The 19,260-nt window shown below is 39.5% G+C and overlaps 2 protein-coding genes across 4 annotated transcripts in view; one reads left to right on the top strand and one right to left on the bottom strand.

Moving 5' to 3' along the window:
• The window catches only part of KIF2C (kinesin family member 2C), a 39,729-nt gene extending 36,736 nt beyond the window's left edge, over positions 1-2,993 (top strand). Inside the window, 3 exon segments of the mRNA XM_042464843.1 lie at positions 888-995; positions 1,232-1,355; positions 2,477-2,993. Of these exon segments, the coding sequence (XP_042320777.1) occupies positions 888-995; positions 1,232-1,355; positions 2,477-2,571 (327 nt within the window). The 3' untranslated portion in view covers positions 2,572-2,993.
• Positions 2,994-4,699: 1,706 nt separating this feature from the next.
• ARMH1 (armadillo like helical domain containing 1) overlaps positions 4,700-19,260 on the bottom strand; it is a 17,476-nt gene continuing 2,915 nt past the window's right edge. Inside the window, exons 4-12 of one of the 3 annotated variants that reach the window (XM_042464846.1) lie at positions 18,429-18,595; positions 16,856-17,052; positions 14,371-14,455; positions 11,469-11,591; positions 11,056-11,125; positions 9,394-9,523; positions 8,823-8,900; positions 5,733-5,847; positions 4,700-5,099 (exon numbers count right to left, since the gene is read on the bottom strand). In XM_042464846.1, the coding sequence (XP_042320780.1) occupies positions 5,026-5,099; positions 5,733-5,847; positions 8,823-8,900; positions 9,394-9,523; positions 11,056-11,125; positions 11,469-11,591; positions 14,371-14,455; positions 16,856-17,052; positions 18,429-18,595 (1,039 nt within the window). In that variant the 3' untranslated portion in view covers positions 4,700-5,025. Of the gene's footprint in view, positions 5,100-5,732; positions 5,848-8,822; positions 8,901-9,393; positions 9,524-11,055; positions 11,129-11,468; positions 11,592-14,370; positions 14,456-16,855; positions 17,053-18,428; positions 18,596-19,260 lie in introns of all 3 variants that reach the window. The other 2 variants (XM_042464844.1, XM_042464847.1) reach the window with 2 other exon arrangements.

The following is a 19,260-nucleotide window of genomic DNA, read 5'->3' as shown; positions in this document are numbered from 1 at the left end:
GCTTGGGTCCAACCTATTTGAGGGATTCCCTACTTCCATATAATCCATCCTGAACACTCAGGTCCTCTGGGAGTACAGTCATCCCTCCATATTTGCGGATTTGATATTTGCAGATTTGATTTTTCACGGATTTGATTAATATGTTCTCTCTAGGACTGTCTGGGCCCTCCAGTGCAGCTCTGTGGTCAACTTTAACTAAAAGTTGCACTGAAAGACCATTTGTAGCTACTCCAGTGCTATTCTATGGTCAGTGTATGTTGGACATTGACCACAGAGTTGCACTGGAGGACCTAGAGATTCCTAGAGAGGTGTCCTCTCAGGTAAAAACAGTGTTTTTGTTATTTGTGGTTTTTCCATATTCACGGGAGTCTTGTTCCCCTAACCCTAGCGAATATGGAGGGACAACTGTAATTTATTGCAGCCTCTAAAGACCAGACTAACTGCAACCTCCCAGAGGGCCTTCTCTGCTACTGCTCCCAGACTATGGAACAGCCTGCCGAATGAGTTCCGTCAAATTACCATCTTAGACAGTTTTTAAAAATCTGTCAAGATGGATCTCTTCCAGCGGGCCTTTCCTGAATAAAACTGTTCAGCCACAGAATGATTACTCCCTCACACCAGGTACTATATTGTCGCTTTGTCCATGTTCTGCTTATTTTAATTAGAAAACTTTAAATTTTTAACTGTAATGTGTTGTAATACTGTTGTAATTTTGTGTGAGGATATTTTAATTGTTAGCCACTTTGATTGTTTTATTACAGAAAAGCAGGGTAGAAAGAAAAGTTTTATTTTATTTATTTTATGATTGGGATCAGTCTCTGGAAAAATAGTTTTGGAAAAATAGTTTTTTGCAAGATTGTGTTAATACTTTCTATTATGAACAGCAGCTTTCTGAAGATGAGCTGTCTCCTCATCTGTCCAGTTTCCGTGAAGCTCTCACCCGGATTAGTGAGCTTGAGGATAAGGCAATCGAAGAACTTAAGGAAGTCAGGGAGGTATGTCTTCATGTTTGATGCACTAAACCTGCATATTGACTCTGATGGGACTTGCTTTGGTGAAAAATGTGGATTGTGCTACAAATTGTACTCCTTTTGGCTTTGAAATGAGGCTTATGATCAATCAGACAGTTCCAAACAAATTCAGCTAATTTGTGTCCTTGCAGTGAATGATTGAATCACTATAAATCATAGACTCACCCCAATTCCCTAACTTTTCTTACTTCTGCATCCAGAAAATGAATACCTGTAACTCTCTCCTGAACATTGCGGAACAACCAGAATATGACCTGGAGGCATTTGTGTATGAAACTCAGTGCTTCATAAATGAAGGAACCAAAAGTTTCCTTACTTTGAAAGGTACATTTCACTAGTTTGGCAGTGGTGGTAGTAAAGAATTCAAAGGGTAGATTTACCTGGGAGTTAGCCTTTCATTCTTCCTGTTGATCCTATTAATTCATGTATTGGCACTATAAGAAAGTACAGAATTGATGTTGTTATGCAAAAGTTTTGGGTTTTGCAGCAAGCAATAGTAAGATCAATGGCATTGATGAAGGCTAAGATGATCTGCAAGTTACTTATAGTGTTAAAAATAGATCATGCAGAATAACTTCAAGTAACTTAAATGCTTCAACACAAATAACAAAACCGTTATGTTCCTAGACAAACATGGAAGGAAGAGATAAAGGGAGATGAAATGGATGTTCTTGTACTATGCTATGGGAATTTGGGGGGGGGGGGGGGGGGGGGGAGAGAGAGAGAGAGATAGAGAGAGAGAGAGTTGTTTATAGTAAAAAGTCTGAGTTTCACTTCAAGGGTATTTATGCTGATATCTCATACTTGTTTGTCCCCCTTACAAAAGATGGGCACTGTGTACGAAGTAATGGAATAGGTAGTGCTCATTTAAAAAACCTATTTGGCTACCAAGTCAGCTAAGCTAACAAAACAATGTACAAAGGCTTGCAGAGTTATGAGAATTCTACTGTACTTAAGATAGCAAAAAGTAATGTTTTCCATACAGTACTTTTGTCCAGTAATAGCAAGAGCATAATCTAATCCACACCTTGTCCATGCCCTATTAGGGATAACATTGTGCCAAGTGTCTGCATTTTAATTTTATAGGTAGAACGCTTCTTTGTGTGTTGATTTTATGAAGCCACCTTTCTCCTGTTAGAAATAGATTGGTGAACTGACTTTGGGCTTTTTCTTCTACTATTTTCTCATGAGTGTACACAAATTCTAAGATACCTGCAGGTAAATATGATTATACTGACACACCCACCCACCCACACATACCATAAGTATCACATAGACTGAAATGAGTTATAAGGGTAATGTTGCTTTTTATATGTTACAGATATGCTTTGCATAAGTTGCAGATATTTTGAGATTTAGTGGCTTGTGATTTACTTGCCTATGTTTTGTGAGCCATGTGTTGATTTGTACATTTTCTGTGTCTCTTTCCTCCCCTTCTGTTGCAGAGACTCTGGAAGAACTAACCCTTGCCATGCAGATGGAAGAACAAGCTAGCAAGCATCTGAATAAGAAACAACTTCAGCAGCCACCCAATTGTTAAAATGAATCTTTCCCTTCTCCATTTGCCTGTCACTTCTCTGGTTTGGTGTTAACATATTTTAAATGCAATCCAAGATTCAGCCTCTGGTTTGAGGAGGGGGGTCCCTATTTTTTGCAGGGAATGCTACCTGTGATGCAGACAGGAGACAGTGTTCTATCAGAATGTGATGTTTCTGGGATTGCTACTCATCTTTTTCAATACTGAAAGCTACACAGGGTGGGTGCTTTAGTATCATTTGGTAAACGTGTATATTTCTAGTGTACAGAAAATCTTTTGTGAAATGTGTTTTGAATGTCTAAATTGAATGCAGTCTATTGACTCTTAAACTGGATTTGCTGTTGTATACATTTTTAATAGGGAGGAAACAGTAACTAAACCTGTTTAAATAAATCTTTCTGACATTATTAAGTTCTGTATTAAAAGGGCACTAATGGTTTTTCTTACTTACTTGTGGAAATGTAACAAATCCTAATGGATAATTACTCCCTGTGGAAAGAGATCCATTGTAACATTTATGCACCAGAGATCTTTCTACAGGGAGGCAGTTTTGAGCAGCACTCTTCTATGAAACCTGCCAATGGAATGAGGAAACCTTGGAGCATTCCATTGTTTTTTCTTCACTTAGGTTTTTAAAGAGCTTCACCTAATTTATTCTTGCTTTGTTTTTCTTTTGTCCCTCTACTTCCCAGCACAGTGTGACTGACACCCAAATTTAGGTTTTAAAAGACTGGCCAGATCTGCTTAAAAGCAAAATCAAAAAATAACCATTCCCAATAGCAGCTTTCTTTTTGGAGTTGCTGTGTCTAAACTTTTCCAAATTAACAATAGTACATTCATAAAATGTAGTCCTGTATGGGATGGGTGAGCATACATAACTTTGTATGTTAACAAAAAAAGCTATATCCATGGCAGAGGAAGAACACTCTGTAGACACATAGAACTCCCTTTCCTATCCAGCATCTTCCATCATTTCCAAGTTCCAGGCATTGATATTAAAGAAGCAAACCTAGATTATTGTAGAGGGTGGCTGAAAGGCTACTGGATATTTCACACTTCCCTCTCTGCCAATGAAGTTCTTTGGTGGTGGGTGGGGGAGGTCATGGAAAACTCCACTGTCATTGCTGTTGCAGTGTGGCAGTGGCTGAAAGGATATATCAAGACACATCAGGAACACCTGTTCTCTTCTGCCACTACATCTGGAGCAGTGTTGTTGGAATCAATGGCCATGACAACAGAGATGGATAATCCCCCACCCCAGAAGAAAGCTGACCTATATCAAGACTTAGAAAGTGATGTTTTTTGTTTATTTTACTCACTAGCATAGTTTGTCCATTCTGAATTCCATTTAAAAAAACCTACCTTTTGCTTTTAGATAACTGACACCTAACTGTGTATGCAAGAGTGAAGTTACTGATTTTATGTGGATTAATTGTGTGACTTCAGACTTAGAAGGCTTGGAAGGCTGACGTAGAGGTTGTGAAACCAACAATTAATTAAATAGTTTTAAAGATTGTAGCCAATGTGCTGGGTTGTCATAAATCTATACACACTTTCAGAATCAAGTGCATTGTGCATATCAATTTATCACAACCCAACACATAAGTAAAGAGATAAGAACCCAAATTGTTAGTCTATGTATAAACTTACAAATATTACCCTGGTATTGAAATCTGGCATATAGTTTATTCTTCTTTCCCAAATTCACCCATCTATGTGCTTAGAAGAAAATATCTGACAGTTGTAATTCTGGGAAAAAACTACCAAAAAGCAGCTGTGTCCATCTCTGAGATCAGACTTCCTTTCTTTTGGTCCGATTTTTACAAAGAGAATTGTAGGAATTAGCTAAGTGGGGTTTAATTGGGCCACTTCATTCTAACAGTACAACTCAAAATGTACTGATAGGACTACTCTAGAACCAACAATTTGTTGGTTGTAGGGTTCTGAACTTACAGTAGAAGAGAAAGTACAGGGAAATAAACATCTGTTTGAATGTCTGAACAGCTGAATCTACACATTTGAAATGTTACTTTGGGGTAAAGCATGACCTTTCAGTAAATAAAATAGCAATACTGTATTTTATTTCTCACATGGGTATCTCATCTTCTTCTAGGAACTCAAGGCAAATATATAAGTGGTCACATCATGTTTATCTTCACAGACCAGTAACAAAGGTTAGGTTGGGGCTGTGGTCCTGGAAACAATGATCCAGCTGTACTGTACATGTTAATAATCTTAGGTGTATTTCAGAACTGAGAAAGGCAAGTAGGACTAGAGTTCATCTGCTATAATGCATTTGGAACTCACATTGTACTGCAGTCACATAGACATTCACATATTTTTCACAGGGATGAATGGCAAGGATCCAGAAAGGCACAAGGAATTTGAATATATGGAACTCATGGAAAAAACAAGAAGAAAATTGACATTATAGCCCAATAGGGGAACAAGGTGCAGTTACAAGGTATCTGGTTGAGGAGATAAATTACTATCTTCAGTCAGCAGTTCCTCTTCAGGGCTTGATTCTTTTTCTAGGGGTAGAAAAGGAGTCATATGCCATCAAAATGCTTAGGCAATAGGTCATACATACAGAGCGTCCTTGGTATCTGCTGGGGTTTGGTTCCAGCCCCCCCCCCCCCCCCCCCATGGATATCAAAATCTGTGGATGCTCAAGTTCCATTAAATACAATGGTGTAGTAAAATGGTGTCCCTTATATAAAATTGCAAAATCAAGCTTTGTTTGGGGAATTTATATTTTTTGAATATTTTCAGGCCATGAATGGTTAAATCTGTGGATACAGAATCTGGATACGGAGAGCCCAACCCTATTAACATAATCAAAATCCTCTAGAAAGCCAGTGCAGTATATTGGGTACAATGGTGCATTAAGACTACTCAGCCTAGATTACAGGGTTGTTCAGGGTATAAGAAAAATACATTGCACCTGGAGTTTTGCTGTAGAAGTTAAATATTTTAAAAGATAATATATATCAGCTAAACTTAAGACACAGTGTCAGCTCTGAGATAAAGCTGCCACCCAATTCTCTGTCTTAATACCTACTATGTCTAAATTAGAATTCTCATTCCTTTGTAAAAGCGTCACATAAAATGCCATCACAGATAGTACTCCAGAGATATGTGGCCCACAGCTGCAGTGAACATACCTGCCCATTCCATTTTTGCTTTAGCCAAAAATTCTGCTGGCATGTTAACTATATTAGTGGCCAGGATATCAGCTTGTACAGCATCCATATTCAAGTACAAGTTTGTAGCATCTTGCTGGAATGAAAAAAAGATGAAACATTCAGCAATTAAAGGGGGTACTTTCTGTTAGATGCTTGGCACCTGTCTGGAACCATGGTCATCTCTCTATTAAGATGCTAGGATTTCTAAACACAGAGTAGAAAGCTAGTTGATATACACAATCACCACTTGATAGTGCATCGCTTTGACATTCAACCAAATGTGTGAATTATTTTTGCTAGAAAAACCACTTTAAAAAGTTTCTAAGGAAATTGAACTCACCTTTATGAGATTGCTGCTTGTTTACTATGCCCCATTGATGCATAACTACTCTTGCTACATTTCAGCTGCTATATTTTACATAAAAATAAGCCTGGAATGGGCAAAATTTTATGCTTTGGTTAATTTAACCAAAATCAGAATGGTATAAGGGTCTAGACTGCGTTAAGGTTGGTTGTAGTGCACATACCAGACAAAACTATCAAAGTATTGGGGAGGGATAATCTTACTTCCCTCAGCTGTTGCCAAAACAGTGAGTGATCTTAAAACAATGCTAAGAAACAACTAAAGGCTAAATGTTATGACAACTGAATGACTTTACCTCTTTTTTTTCCTGATTAGATTATTATTATTATACTTAATTTATATAACGCTGTAGATTTACACAGCGCTGTACATACAAACAATAAAATTGAAGCCTGCCAATGGTGTACATTTTACAAAATACATATAAAATAATACAAAAAAAAAGAATTAGATAAAAATAAGCAGGCAACAAATTAATAAACAAAATATCAAATCAAATGTCAGATAACAATCAGATAAACAATCACACAATGCCTGGGAACGCTTCTCTGAACAATATAATCTTCAACTCAGTTTTGAAACTGGTTAAAGAAGTGATGACCCGTGCTCATGGGAGAAGAAGGTTCCAGGAGTGAGGGGCAGCAATTGAGAAGGGACGAATCCGGGATGGGAAAGTGGAGATCCTAGGCTGGGACAGCAGACCTAGACTACCAGAATGGAGAGTACCAGTGGGAATGTGAGGAGAAACAAGTTCAGATAAATAAGGAGGGGCCAGCCCATGCAGAGCTTTAAAAATCAACAACAGGAGCTTATACTGAATATGAAAGAGGAAGGGGAGCCAGTGAAGGGATGATAGTAGAGGAGAAACATGGTCAAAGTGGCGAGCAGATGTAATAATGCATGCAGCTGAATGCTGGACATAAATTAAAGGACGGTGGTGAGAGAGAAGAAGCCCTGCCAGAAGGAGTTTACAATAATCTAGTCGTGAGATGACCAGAGTGGGGACTAGAGTCTTGGCAGTAGAGACCGAAAAAATTGACAGATTTTAGCAATATTGTAGAGAAAGAATATACAAGCCTTGGCTGTGGCCTGGATCTGAGGGATACATGACAGAGAAAAATAAAAAATGAAACCAAGACTGCGGGCTTCCTGGACCAGTCGAATAGAGATGTCATCAACAGAAACAGAAAAGGAGTATTGAAGGATGGACTTAGGTGGAAAGACAAGAAGCTCTGCCGTGGACATGTTGAGCTTCAAACGCTGATGGCGCATCCACTGCGAGACAGCTGTAAGACAAGATGAAACTTGTTGTTCAAGCCTTGGAGAAAGGTCAGGGGTGGAAAGATACAGCTGAGTGTCATCGGCATACAGATAATAGGAAAAATCAAAAGAGCTGATAAGTTTTCCTAGGAACAATATGTAAAGAGAGAACAGTAGGGGACCCAAAACAGAGCCCTAGGGAACTCCAACAGATAACGGAACAGAGGACGAAGTCTGACCACCCGTGACCACTGCAAAACATCTATCTGACAAATAAGATTTAAACCAATCAAGAACAGAGTCCGAGAACCTGAGGTCAGAAAGTATATCAACTAGGAGACAGTGATCCACAGTGTCAAAGGCTGCACACAAATTGAGAATAATAGGTAAACAGTTCCTAATATACCACAGATTAAAAAATATAGAATCACCTCCAAGAGGATGCTATCAGGCATGGTTAATAAAAAGGTTCAAAGAAGCCATTAACAGCAATTTTTCTGAAACAGGACTTTAAAACACAACACAAGGGAGATGGTGGAGATTTTGAGCAGCATACTTTCTCCACTTTTGAGTTAGAGGGTTACGGTTTAGCTGACAAATGCGTGTTAAAACTAGATTATTAAGCAAGTAGAAGCTAAAAGAACATTCAGTAGAACTTTTGTAGACAGCAGTCCTGCTTTATCAACTTTTTAGAATTCTTTTGAATGTGTTAACAAATAAGAACTAACTATAGATGTTACATAGCTAGCCTTCCAAAATGCTTTTAAAACATTGCTTCTGCAACATAAACTTATAAATTAGAAAAACAAGAAGCTGTCTCATAATCCTCCTTTGTCATTGCATAATTATATTAGTGAATCAGGCCATATGTGTGCATATATTTACAGTGACTGGTGTTGTTTCTCCAGGGGTTTTTCCAAGATAGAATTGGCAATGTCAGAGATGGAACTGGTGACCGTCTGCATGTAAAGGATGTGTACTATTGAGCTAAGGCCCTTCCCTTCAAGATAAAAATACAGATGATGTGGTACCTAAGTAATAACATAAAACAGGGATGATAGAGTAGTAAGGGTTACACCATTGCCCTGAACATATGTTCAGATAAATGCCTAATTTTCTTTCAGATACATGTCTAACTAGATCTACTGAGGAAGAGGATAAAATGATACTTGTCTGGGCAGGGACAGATAAATTATCTGTAATCCAAAACCACTGGGCTAAAGCCAGTTGTACTGGATTATACCATTGAGCAATTGGATGTATGAGACAGCACTCTTGTGTGAAACTCTGAAAATGCAATTGTTATCATGATACCATCTTTGGAGAGATGCCACTCTTCTGGAAATTGGGAATGTTTACTTATTGTGTTCAGAAAATATACCTGTACCTTAGATCCAAGGGTTCCATCAAACAAATGCTGTTTAGAAAGCACAGGTAATACATACCATAAAGAGCTGGAACAATTTTTCTCCCATGGCTGCTTTTACATGATTCTCAACCACTATGAAATTCTGTACAAAGTACTGCAAGGAAACAACAGTTTTAAAGGAAAATTAAAGTAATGCTGCTATTTAAGAAAGAGGGCAATAAGACTCAATATTCTAGGATTTATTATTCAGATTACATAACACCTTGTTCTGTTTTTTCCGTCATTCTTCCAAAATCTTTATGAGGAGTGAGGACTCCCTAAGTCGTTTCCATCCTCACCATCTCACATCAGCTGGTGTATTCAAGTGAGAAGTTTCTTAATGGTGAAATCTGTTTTTGCAGAGGTATAACTTTCTGGCTTATTTGGAGGCAGTTCCTTCTCTGTTACAGACAACAGTCACCTTTCCACTATTACTAAACCATACATCCTAAATTCTAAACACTATATCACTAGTGTGATCTTATTGCCCTTTGGTTTCATCCACTAACCTTTTCTGGTCCTATCCAGTCTACCAAGCCATCACTTAATCTTTCAAGAAGGAATCAGAAGCATCCAGATGTAATTCCCTAGACTCTAAAGCCACTTGCCTCTAGTGTGATGCTTGCCTGCCTCTGGCAGTTGGTGTGATCTTTGTTGCCCATGGCACACATAAGGCCATGTACCACATTCAAGAAGAGCAGCTCCTCTGCCATCTCTCTGGAGTCTTGGGCCAGAATTCTGTGAAGTGAGTGTTAATCAGATCAGTGGTGGGAGAACAGAGACAGAGTACAGGGCGTATCCCAGAGATTTAAGTTGCATTGCACCTTTAATAATTGCTTGATAGTTCTTAATTGCTGCATTGTTGGTTTTCATGCCTAAATGCATTATCAGAAAAATAAGGTGGTTGGGTCCAATTCAACACATGTAAAGCAACAATTAGGAAAGCAGGAGTGCAAAGGCTGTATTTTTGGAGGTGTACAAAAGTAGCTCATCAGTGATCTGTTTGATATATCCTCTGCATGCAATAAAGAAGACTGGAAGAGGCAAGATTACATGGTTCCTCCAGTTTTATCTTTGCCTTCACCAGGTTATATCTCCTTCATGTTTTCCTCCTTATTCTTTATAATCTTTCCCCTTATTTTACTTCATCACCCTATTAAAATCACCACCTAACTCTCTGCTCTATTATCTCCTCTTTTTTTCATCCACAATAGATACGGTAGGGTAACATCCAAAAAATCTTCTTAAGACTCATTTGAAGCTTGCCCTGAAATCACCCACCAGATGCATGTGCTTTGTTAGGACCAACTACGTGGCGTTTAGTGCCCCTTCCATGAGTCATTCAGAGCCAAGCAGCCTCAACCCCAGCTGCCACCCCCACATTGGAGGATGCCACTTCTAGGAATGCTCATCTGACTTGTAATGCAGAAGTCCTGATTCCCTCTTAAGAAGCTTTGTTTAATACTGCTTACACTAGTCCTTTCTGGGAGCTCTATGGGCTTCAAGAATACTGTAGAAATTGGGGCATGAAAGAAGAATACTTTCAGAGAAGATGTGGAGGGGAGAGGTTGGAAAGTGAGGAATGAACATGCCCTTGTGTGCACCCAAATCTTGCTCCTTTTGCCCACTGAAATCCATCACCACCAATGCTTGGCTCTAATGCAGCAACCCTCCTTCCTCCCCCCCCTCGATAATCTGTCTCATCCAGAAACCCCAGGAGCTAGGAGGCCACCACAGGCTCCAGAACCTTGACCAAGAATGAAATGTTAGAGACTAGCTAGTAATTGTTCAGAACGGTGGGATCCAGGAAGGCCTTACTGTCCTTGACTTTCCAAATTGCTGCTGGTCTAAATAACTGAGTACTTTCTAAGAATGTTAACTGTATCTTCACAGTTAGCCAAAGTTGTCACACCTATGGCCTTCACATATTCCAGTACCATAACAACAACAAATTATATAAGTAGTGTCCTTGATTAGATATACCCCCAACACTGATCAATATGACTGGGAAAATAATGTTAGCTACATTACTCCGGTCCTCTGTGATATAGCAAAAATGCATAAAACATGTTCGTGATCCTCAGCAGCAGTGAAGGGCAGTGTATAATCTGCTCCTGTCTGGACTGCCCTGGGGCCGATTTCACACAATAAGTAAGCCACTATTAATATTGCATGTGTTTGCTGCCTACTCCAAACTGAACTAACAATGCTGCTCACAGTTTGTTTCAGTGTTTTGGCAAGTGGTTTCATAACCCATTATGATCTCTTACCCAATTGCTTTTGCTGCAGCTGCTTGCTGAACATATGCAGGCAAGGACTCCATCAGATCCAATGTGCCTTCTTCTGAATTTGGGAAACAATGAAGGGATAAGTTCTATGATTCATAAATTCTCAGCCCCTTCAGTTTTGCTATAAAAATTGGTCAAAAGATTTGAGGAAACTAGATTCCCAAAGAAAATCCATATAAATTCTGCCTCTGACCACCATCTGCCTTAGACCACTATCTTTCAATTGCCATTTCACAGATGAGACAAGGAAGCAAGGGATTTTGCCTTGAAGTCTGTTTTCCAGGCTCTAATTTCTGAAACAGTTTCTGGTGGACAGAAACTGTTTTTTAGCTGTCAGTGCTCATCTGTTATACCCAAACAACCAGGTTTAAATTGGCTGTGTTTGAGAATTTCACCTTCCAAGATCTTGGCTTGCATTTTGGCAGTCTCCTGTCTTGATGGCTTCAATAGTTCTACTAATCCTTGTAAGACTCTTGGCCGTACGTCATACGACATAAGGTCCTTGATCAGTTGAATTGCTGGAAGGAAGTAAATATCAATGTTGATTCTTTGTCACATGAAACACACAGTACTCAAACAGCTCCTCTTTCACAGTGCAAACTACAGTATTTCTTAGAGACTTTGAGGGACAAAGTGGTAGCTTCTGCTCCATTTATGTCTGGGTATGTTGTGTGCTAAGGCAGAAGTTGTTAACAACCATCAGGTATACAGTGTGCCCTTGGCTTACGTGGGGATCCATTCCGGACCTCCCCCCCGCGTAAGCCAAATATCGCGTATGCTTGAGCCTCATTCAAGTGAATGGGGCTTGTGCACGTGGCGGTGCAGTGGTGCGGTGGCACGCTCGCGCCATGGGCGCACACCCCATTCATTCGAATGGGACGTGCTGCCCTTTGCACCCCATGCGCTCCTGCATGGCTCTACGCAGCTTTGTGCATAAGCTCAAAGCCATATATAACGCGGGTGCACTGTACTTTGGTATGCAACCCTATAAATGAGAGACTTCTTAGTTGCTGTATCATCAACTACTCTGCTCAGGTTTGCCGACTCAGGATTGTGACTTTTTAATTTCAGTCTATCCATCTGGAGTATGTTCTTCCTCATTTCCTACTGTGTTCTACTTTACTATATGTTATTATATTTTCTAGTGACCCATGTCTTCTCATGATATGGCCAAAGTACAATACTCTCGGTTTAGTTCTCTTCCAGTGAGAGTTCGGACTTAGCCCACAGCATCTACAGAACTCTAGCAACCACATTTGGGTGGGGGGAGGGAGGCAAAATATGATTTTCTTCCTATCAGTTTTCTTCATTGTCCAGCTTTCACAACCATACATAGCTGTTTGACATTTTTAGTCTGGCTCCTCAGCAAAAGTCTCAATGCTTATTCAAGAATATATCCACACACAGCAGAAAAGAAACAGTTATTTTGGGGCACGGACTGGGGACAACATATAACACATGTTTCAATTGTGTTTTAAAATGTTTTAGCTCTTGTGTTTTTAACAGCATTGCTTATTTGTTTTTGTTTTATTCTCAGTACATGCTCTGTTAGGAGCAGGTAGCATGTGATGTGTAAGCTATGTGACCCATGGGGGGCTTTTTATGCCCCCCTAGTCTTGCTCAGATTCTTCAAAAGCCACTGGCATTTTCATCTCCAAACTGGTTGTTTACTGCTTGGAGACCTCGAGGAATGACTGATCACATCAAAACATTCTACCCCTCTGAAAACCCCAGGCAAACCAGTAAGTTATACAGTAATTGGAAGTGATTTCCAGTTGTATATTCTATCTACAAATAGCATGATGTAGCTTGCTCGCAGGAGTAAAATTCAGGTGTTAGAGTTAGACCTTTTTGTCTGCATACCTTCTGTTTAAGGTTGGATACTTGGAGTTATAAGTATTTGGCTGCATTCAGTGTCGCTGACTGTAATGTGTCCAAAACACACTTCAGAAATAATTCAGTTTGAGACTGCTTTAACTGCCCTGGCTCAGTGCTAGGGAAACCTGGGATTTGTAGTTGATTGTGGCACTAGAACTCTGACAGAGAAGGCTCAATGACTCACAAAACTCATGTTCCCAGAACTCCCTAGCATTGAGCCAGGGCAGTTAAAGCGGTCTCAAACTGGATTATTTCTGTAGTGTGTTTTGGACCTTACTCTGCAGTCATGCAGTACTTAATAGACTTTAAAGAACTATAGTTGAATGAGGTAATAAAAATATTGCTAACTGGAAACTTAGAAAGGATCTTGTTTAATGCTTACTACATTGGGCAACATGTACAGTTATAGATATTGAACTGCAACTCCCATCATCCTCCAGCACTGGCTGTGCCAGCTAGAGCTGATGGTGGTTGCAGTCCCAAATTTGTGGAACACAGATTCCCATGCTAGCTTTTTGGAGATCTTCTCCTTAGTTTTCTGTCTTCAGCTTCAGAAAGTTGAAAAGCAGCAACTGACTGGGCAAAGAATATTAAGTAATGAAACAGCACAGCTAATGCAAAGAGGGAAACTCTTGATCAACACTATAAGTGTGCACTGTAAAGCAAGCATCATGTAGGCCAGCTTCTTGCCTTATGCCAAAAAACAAACAAAAACTCACATCCCTGTTGAAACAAAACCTCAAAAATTTTAAGATGTCCCTTTCTGTGGAAAACTTTGGGGAACAGTTTATATACTTTAAAGAAAAGCCAGAGTATAAAAGCTGTATTTCACAGGATGAGCCATTAAGTCACCAGACAGTAAACTAGTGAGTCCTAGTACTGAATTTCCAATACTCTTCACCGGACAAATTGCCGTCTTAAATTGACATTTAAGAAAAACAGAGGACCTTAAATATCCTACATTTTGGGCTAAATTTTATCCTACAATTGTCCTATATTTTGGTCAAAATTTTGTCCTACATTTTGTCCTGGTTTGTGGTAGAGAATTATGGCAACCCTACTGCCAGATAATTATCAAACAGGCTAGTAATTAGATCCACATTCTCTAACTCCATGTTTCTTTGGCCACAACTTCTACCAGACCCCGCGAGTATGGTCAACTGTTGGTAAAACTAACTAGAAGGATCCATCTTGAGAGAAGCTGAGCTAGATGATTTATATATGTACAACATTTGTCCTGTACTATATTTTACATATCATTTGTTTTTTCACATATGCTTTAGTTACTAGGATTCCTACAGTCTTACAGATATTAGGCTGTACTCACTGCTATGTTAAATGCTACTTTCAGCCTTCAATTGGTTTGTATTTTCCATGTCCCAACATTTTGAGAGATAGCTTGGAAAGACAGAGGCTAACCTTCATATTGCACCTCCAAATGTAGTGAGCGAAGTACACCCAGCACAGAGCCCACAATACTTGGATGGGCTTCTCCCACAATTGTCTGGCAAAGGAATGGAGCAAGAGGGAAGAAGTATTAGTTCTTGAACTGGAATCAGATTTTGCCTACAAAAATTCCAACATAAAACTTCATTGAAAAATATGGATTACAATCAGAACACAAGAAGGAACTTCAGAGTTAGCATGGTCTAACAGACAACAAATTATATTTTGACTTGGAGAGCCAGTCCCAAATTCCCTTTTCTGCTGTTTGTTGCTTATGCAACCCTGAATAAGACAATGTTTTAAGATTCACTTAATGATGTTATTTAGCAAATAACTTATGAAGGAGACAAAACTTTGTTGGAAATAATGATATAAGAGATATTAAGTAGAGGCTGAAGGAATTGGTTGCTGTATATTCTTAAGAACATGTTTTGTCTTTTAGAATGCATCCCTTCATCAGTTCTCACACTGAAAGCAGAAATAGCTAAAAGTAAAGGTTGGTTTGAGGGCAAATAAAAATTGTAATCTTGAGGCAAATAAAAGCTTTATGTATGAGAAAGCAAGTAAACCTTACACAAATGCTATAGATGAGTTCCTGCACAGCCCAATGATAAGACATATTTTTTTAAAAAATTCATTCCAAATATACATTGGCACATTACAGACCGCCCAGAAGGGGCAGTCTCGCACCGCTGCCGGTTGCTCTGTGGGGGAGCCGCAGCAGCCAAACCGCGCAGCTCCCTCGCAGAGCAAAAAGAAACCCCAAAATGGCGCTTCTTTCCGCAGCGCGGATATGACGCTGCGAGGCACCAATGGCGCACTCGCAGCGTCATATGTGCTGTGCGACGTGCGGATGTGGTGCATCCGCTACGTAAAGATGGCGGCCCCCGTGTGGAACGAGCGCCGCCATTTTGTACGGACTGGGTCTGTATTAGGGTTAGGGGCGTCCGGAAGGGTTAGGGGCGTCCCTTTCTAATCCTAATACGGACCCAGTCCATACTTTATGTCCGTTTGTAACGGGCCATTATCTTGAATTTCTCTGATTTCAAAAAATTTATTAGTCCAACAATAGGACAATAAACAGAATTTTACCAATTGTCAAGTTGTGTCTGACTGTAGAGGGTGGTGTTTATCTCTGTTACTTAGCCAAGGGAGCCAACGTTATCAAAGATGACTCCATGAACATGTGACCAACATGAATGCATGGAATGCTGTTACCTTCCTACCAAAGTGGCACCTATTTATTTACTTGCACTTTTACATGCTTTTGAACTGCTGGATTGGCAGAAGCTGGGGCTAGTGACGGGAGCTCACTCTGTCATGTGGTACTTGGGTCTCAAACTGCTGAGCTGCCTACTTTGTGATTGTCTGCTGTTAAGTTAATTTTATTCTAATTTATTTATGCCAAATGCACAATCTTAGATGGGACATGGGAAGGTAATGATCCAGGTTAAAATAACAGTGCAAGTAGCTGAGACACTAAAAAGTTGCCAAAACACACTCTTTAAAATACACTGTTTGTAATTTCTAGAAAGCTAGACATTTTAGTCTGTTATTGTAAAAATGAGAAACAGACTAAAGGGTTGTGTGGCACCTTAAAAACTTCAATTAATTATGAAATATATTTTTGTTGAGCAGGGTCCACGTCTTTAGATATATCAACTGTTATAACATGGCAGATTTATATACACGTTTGGGACAGTGGATGGTTACATGAGGTCAGAGGGAAATACAGGAAAAGGCACAGATTGTGATAATTGAATATAAACTTTCATGTACACAGAACTGCTTTGTTAACTGGTCACTGTAGAATTTTGCATACATTTTGCTTTCATGTAATTATTACCTTTGATTTTCACATCTAATCTCCCTCTGACACCGTAATTTCCCTGAACTGCATATATGCCTGTAAACATGTAACCGCTGTATGCATCTCTAAATGTGTTGAATCTTTATGCACTTGAAGTGGGTTTCAGCCTATGAAACTCATGTCATAATGTATTACTCTAAATGCTGCAAGACTCATTCATTTTGTAAATTCATTTTCTCATGCAGCTGAGGAAGTAGATCAAGTCTATGAAAGTTCACACTACAACTTCTTTTGCATATCCTCAAAGGTACTGCAAGATCCCTTTGTACATATCCAAAAGTTTTGTTAAATCTGTTGCAATCTCTTTCCTGCCCTTTATGCTAAAATCTGAAATGATGTCCCTACAAAGATGCCTTGTTTATGCTAAGAATGGTTAGAAATCAAGAACAGTGAAGAAGAAGCTACCATGCAGCCATAGAAACCTTATTTATTCCCACTTATGGATAGACTGAGAGACACTTGGAACATAAAGACACATACTTTGACCTTGTGTTAGTGAGCCTAGTAAACATAATCTATCCATTAGAAAACAATGTTCCATGTAAAGAAGAATGCCCTGTTCCTAATCCCACATTTTGTTTTGCTGACCTGTATTATCCTGAGTGTTTGCAGAGAGAGTTGCTGGGCTTTGGGAGAAGTGCACTTTAGAAGAGCGATCAGGCCTTTGTACACCTGTGTTTGGTACTTGGGGTTGCCATGGCCTAAAGCATCCAGAAGAATTTGCACTTGCTCTTGAGTCTCTTCTGACTTGGAAGTGGCCAAAAACTCAGCAATTGATCGCACACCTATGTAGGAAAAAGATAAAGATCAAAGATAAAAACCAGGCTAAAATGAGCCAGCTAAGTAACACTATCCTTTAATACATACGTTTTTACGTACGCTGAATGCCTTGCAGGGAGAAGGGGTGGCGTGTCCCGTAGGGAACAATGGGGCATGTGCCCATGGTGTGTGTGCACTGCTGCGCCGCTACGTGCATGAGCCCCATTCATTTAAATGGGGCTCGAGCATAGGTGGAATTCGCTTTACGTGGGGGAGTCCGGAACAGATCCCCCTCATAAAGAAAGGGCACACTGTACCTATTTTGTAAAATGAACCCCAAATTCTAAAAAGCAAGGTGGAAGCGGCAATAAGAGAAATTGGGAAAAAATAAATCATCAGGAACAGATGATATTCTAGTTGAATTGCTACAATCTGCACAGACAGAATCAATTTTAGTGTTAATATATGCCAACAAATAAGGAAAACAAAATGGTGGACAACAGTCTAGAAATAATCAATATACATCCCCCATGTAAAGCGACACAAAAGGCGACACAAAAGACTGTAGCAACTATAGGACCATAGCATTAATTTCCCATGCAAGCAAAATTCTGCTCAAAATTCTGCAACGTAGACTCCAATCATACATGGAGACAAAGATCCCAAAGGTGCAAGCGGGGCTCAGGAATGAAAGAAGCACTAGGAACCACATTGCAAACATATGATGGCTAATAGAGCACACCAAGGAATTTCAAAAGAAAATCAGCATGTGCTTTATAGAAGCGGCCAGAAGCTGCCTCTTTTGGCCTTGTTTGTTTCGGGCCACAGAGGATTATGCACTATGTTATATATTATAATATCCCTCACATGATACTGTGAGGCAAAATGAAGACAATGTGGTACCTTCTGTTTGTTCTGGACTAAAACTTTCTATCATTTCTGACTTGGCCATGATAACTGCAGTTGATGGGACCTGAAGTCCAAAAACATCAGAAGAGTGTATTATTCCCTATCCTAGCTTAGACTATGGTCCAAAACACACTGCAGAAATAATCCAGTTCGAGACCGCTTTAACTGCCATGGCTCAATGCTAGGGAATTCTGGGAACTGTAGTTTTGTGAGACATTTAGCCTTCTCTGTCAGATAGCTCTGGTGCCACAGCAACTCTATTCCCAGGATTCCCTAGCACTGAGCCAGGGCAGTTAATGTGGTCTCAAACTGGATGGAGCACTTGCTGTAAACCATTCTGAAGAAAGTAATCCTACTCTAGTTCAGGCCACATGCATCAAATAATGTGCAATACCTACTGACTCTGCATTAGGAGATACCAACACATTTGTATAAAATGGCAAAATCAGTTAAATCATCTAGCATTACATCTCATTTGTCACATTTTGCCTACCATAGCTTTCACAGATAATCTCTTTGAACTTTCTACCAGAATGTGCTATTAACTGGAGCAGTTTTATTGATTCCTTTTTGTCCTCCTCTTTTAGTTGCTTGAGTCCAAGGATTTCCAACAGTGTGAGGACACCACCAATTTCCAAGAATTCAATAATGTACCGCTGGCTGTAAAAATTTGGAGAATAAAGTAAATTCTTAGCCTCTAGGGAACCATCTCTCTTACCATGTCCTCCCACCCTATATAGTATTTTTTCAGGTATTCCTTCATCCATGTTAATCATCTTTGCAATAGTCATCTTCACCGCCTTAAACTTTTTCTAGACCCATTTTGGTGGTTTCTTTACCTAGGCACTTATAATGACAAGGGAAAAAATTCCCCTTTCATAGATCTCTAAGGCACCTAGCCTCCAATTCTGCATAGAAATAGAAAGTTAATGAGTTAAAGTAATTTCAGCCTTATTATGTAAGAACAAGTGTCTGTTTTTGCATAAGAAACCTGGCATAGATATTCCCAGATTAAATATGTACACTTGGCTTCCCTGTGAAGGAGACAAGGGGGATGGTTCAGTTGTCCAAAGAACATCCTCTATGGTCTTTGTTGGAATAGTGTCTACCTCGCAAAGCTGTTTTATTATTTTTCTTATTTGTGGTTTGTTTTTTAATTTTGATGTATTGTTATGTACTTTTTAACTATGTTTTACTGTTTAATTTTATAGTTGGGAGGGAGGGTTGGGCCGAGGTCTTGTGGGGCTTGTTGTTTTTATTGTTGTATACTGTATTAACTCTGCTGTTACCCGCCTCAATCCTCAAAGTGGAAGAGGCGGGATATA

The sequence above is a fragment of the Sceloporus undulatus genome, chromosome 4, assembly GCF_019175285.1.
Source record: "Sceloporus undulatus isolate JIND9_A2432 ecotype Alabama chromosome 4, SceUnd_v1.1, whole genome shotgun sequence".
NCBI lineage: Eukaryota > Metazoa > Chordata > Lepidosauria > Squamata > Phrynosomatidae > Sceloporus > Sceloporus undulatus.
This window is presented reverse-complemented; position numbering and strand designations above follow the sequence as displayed.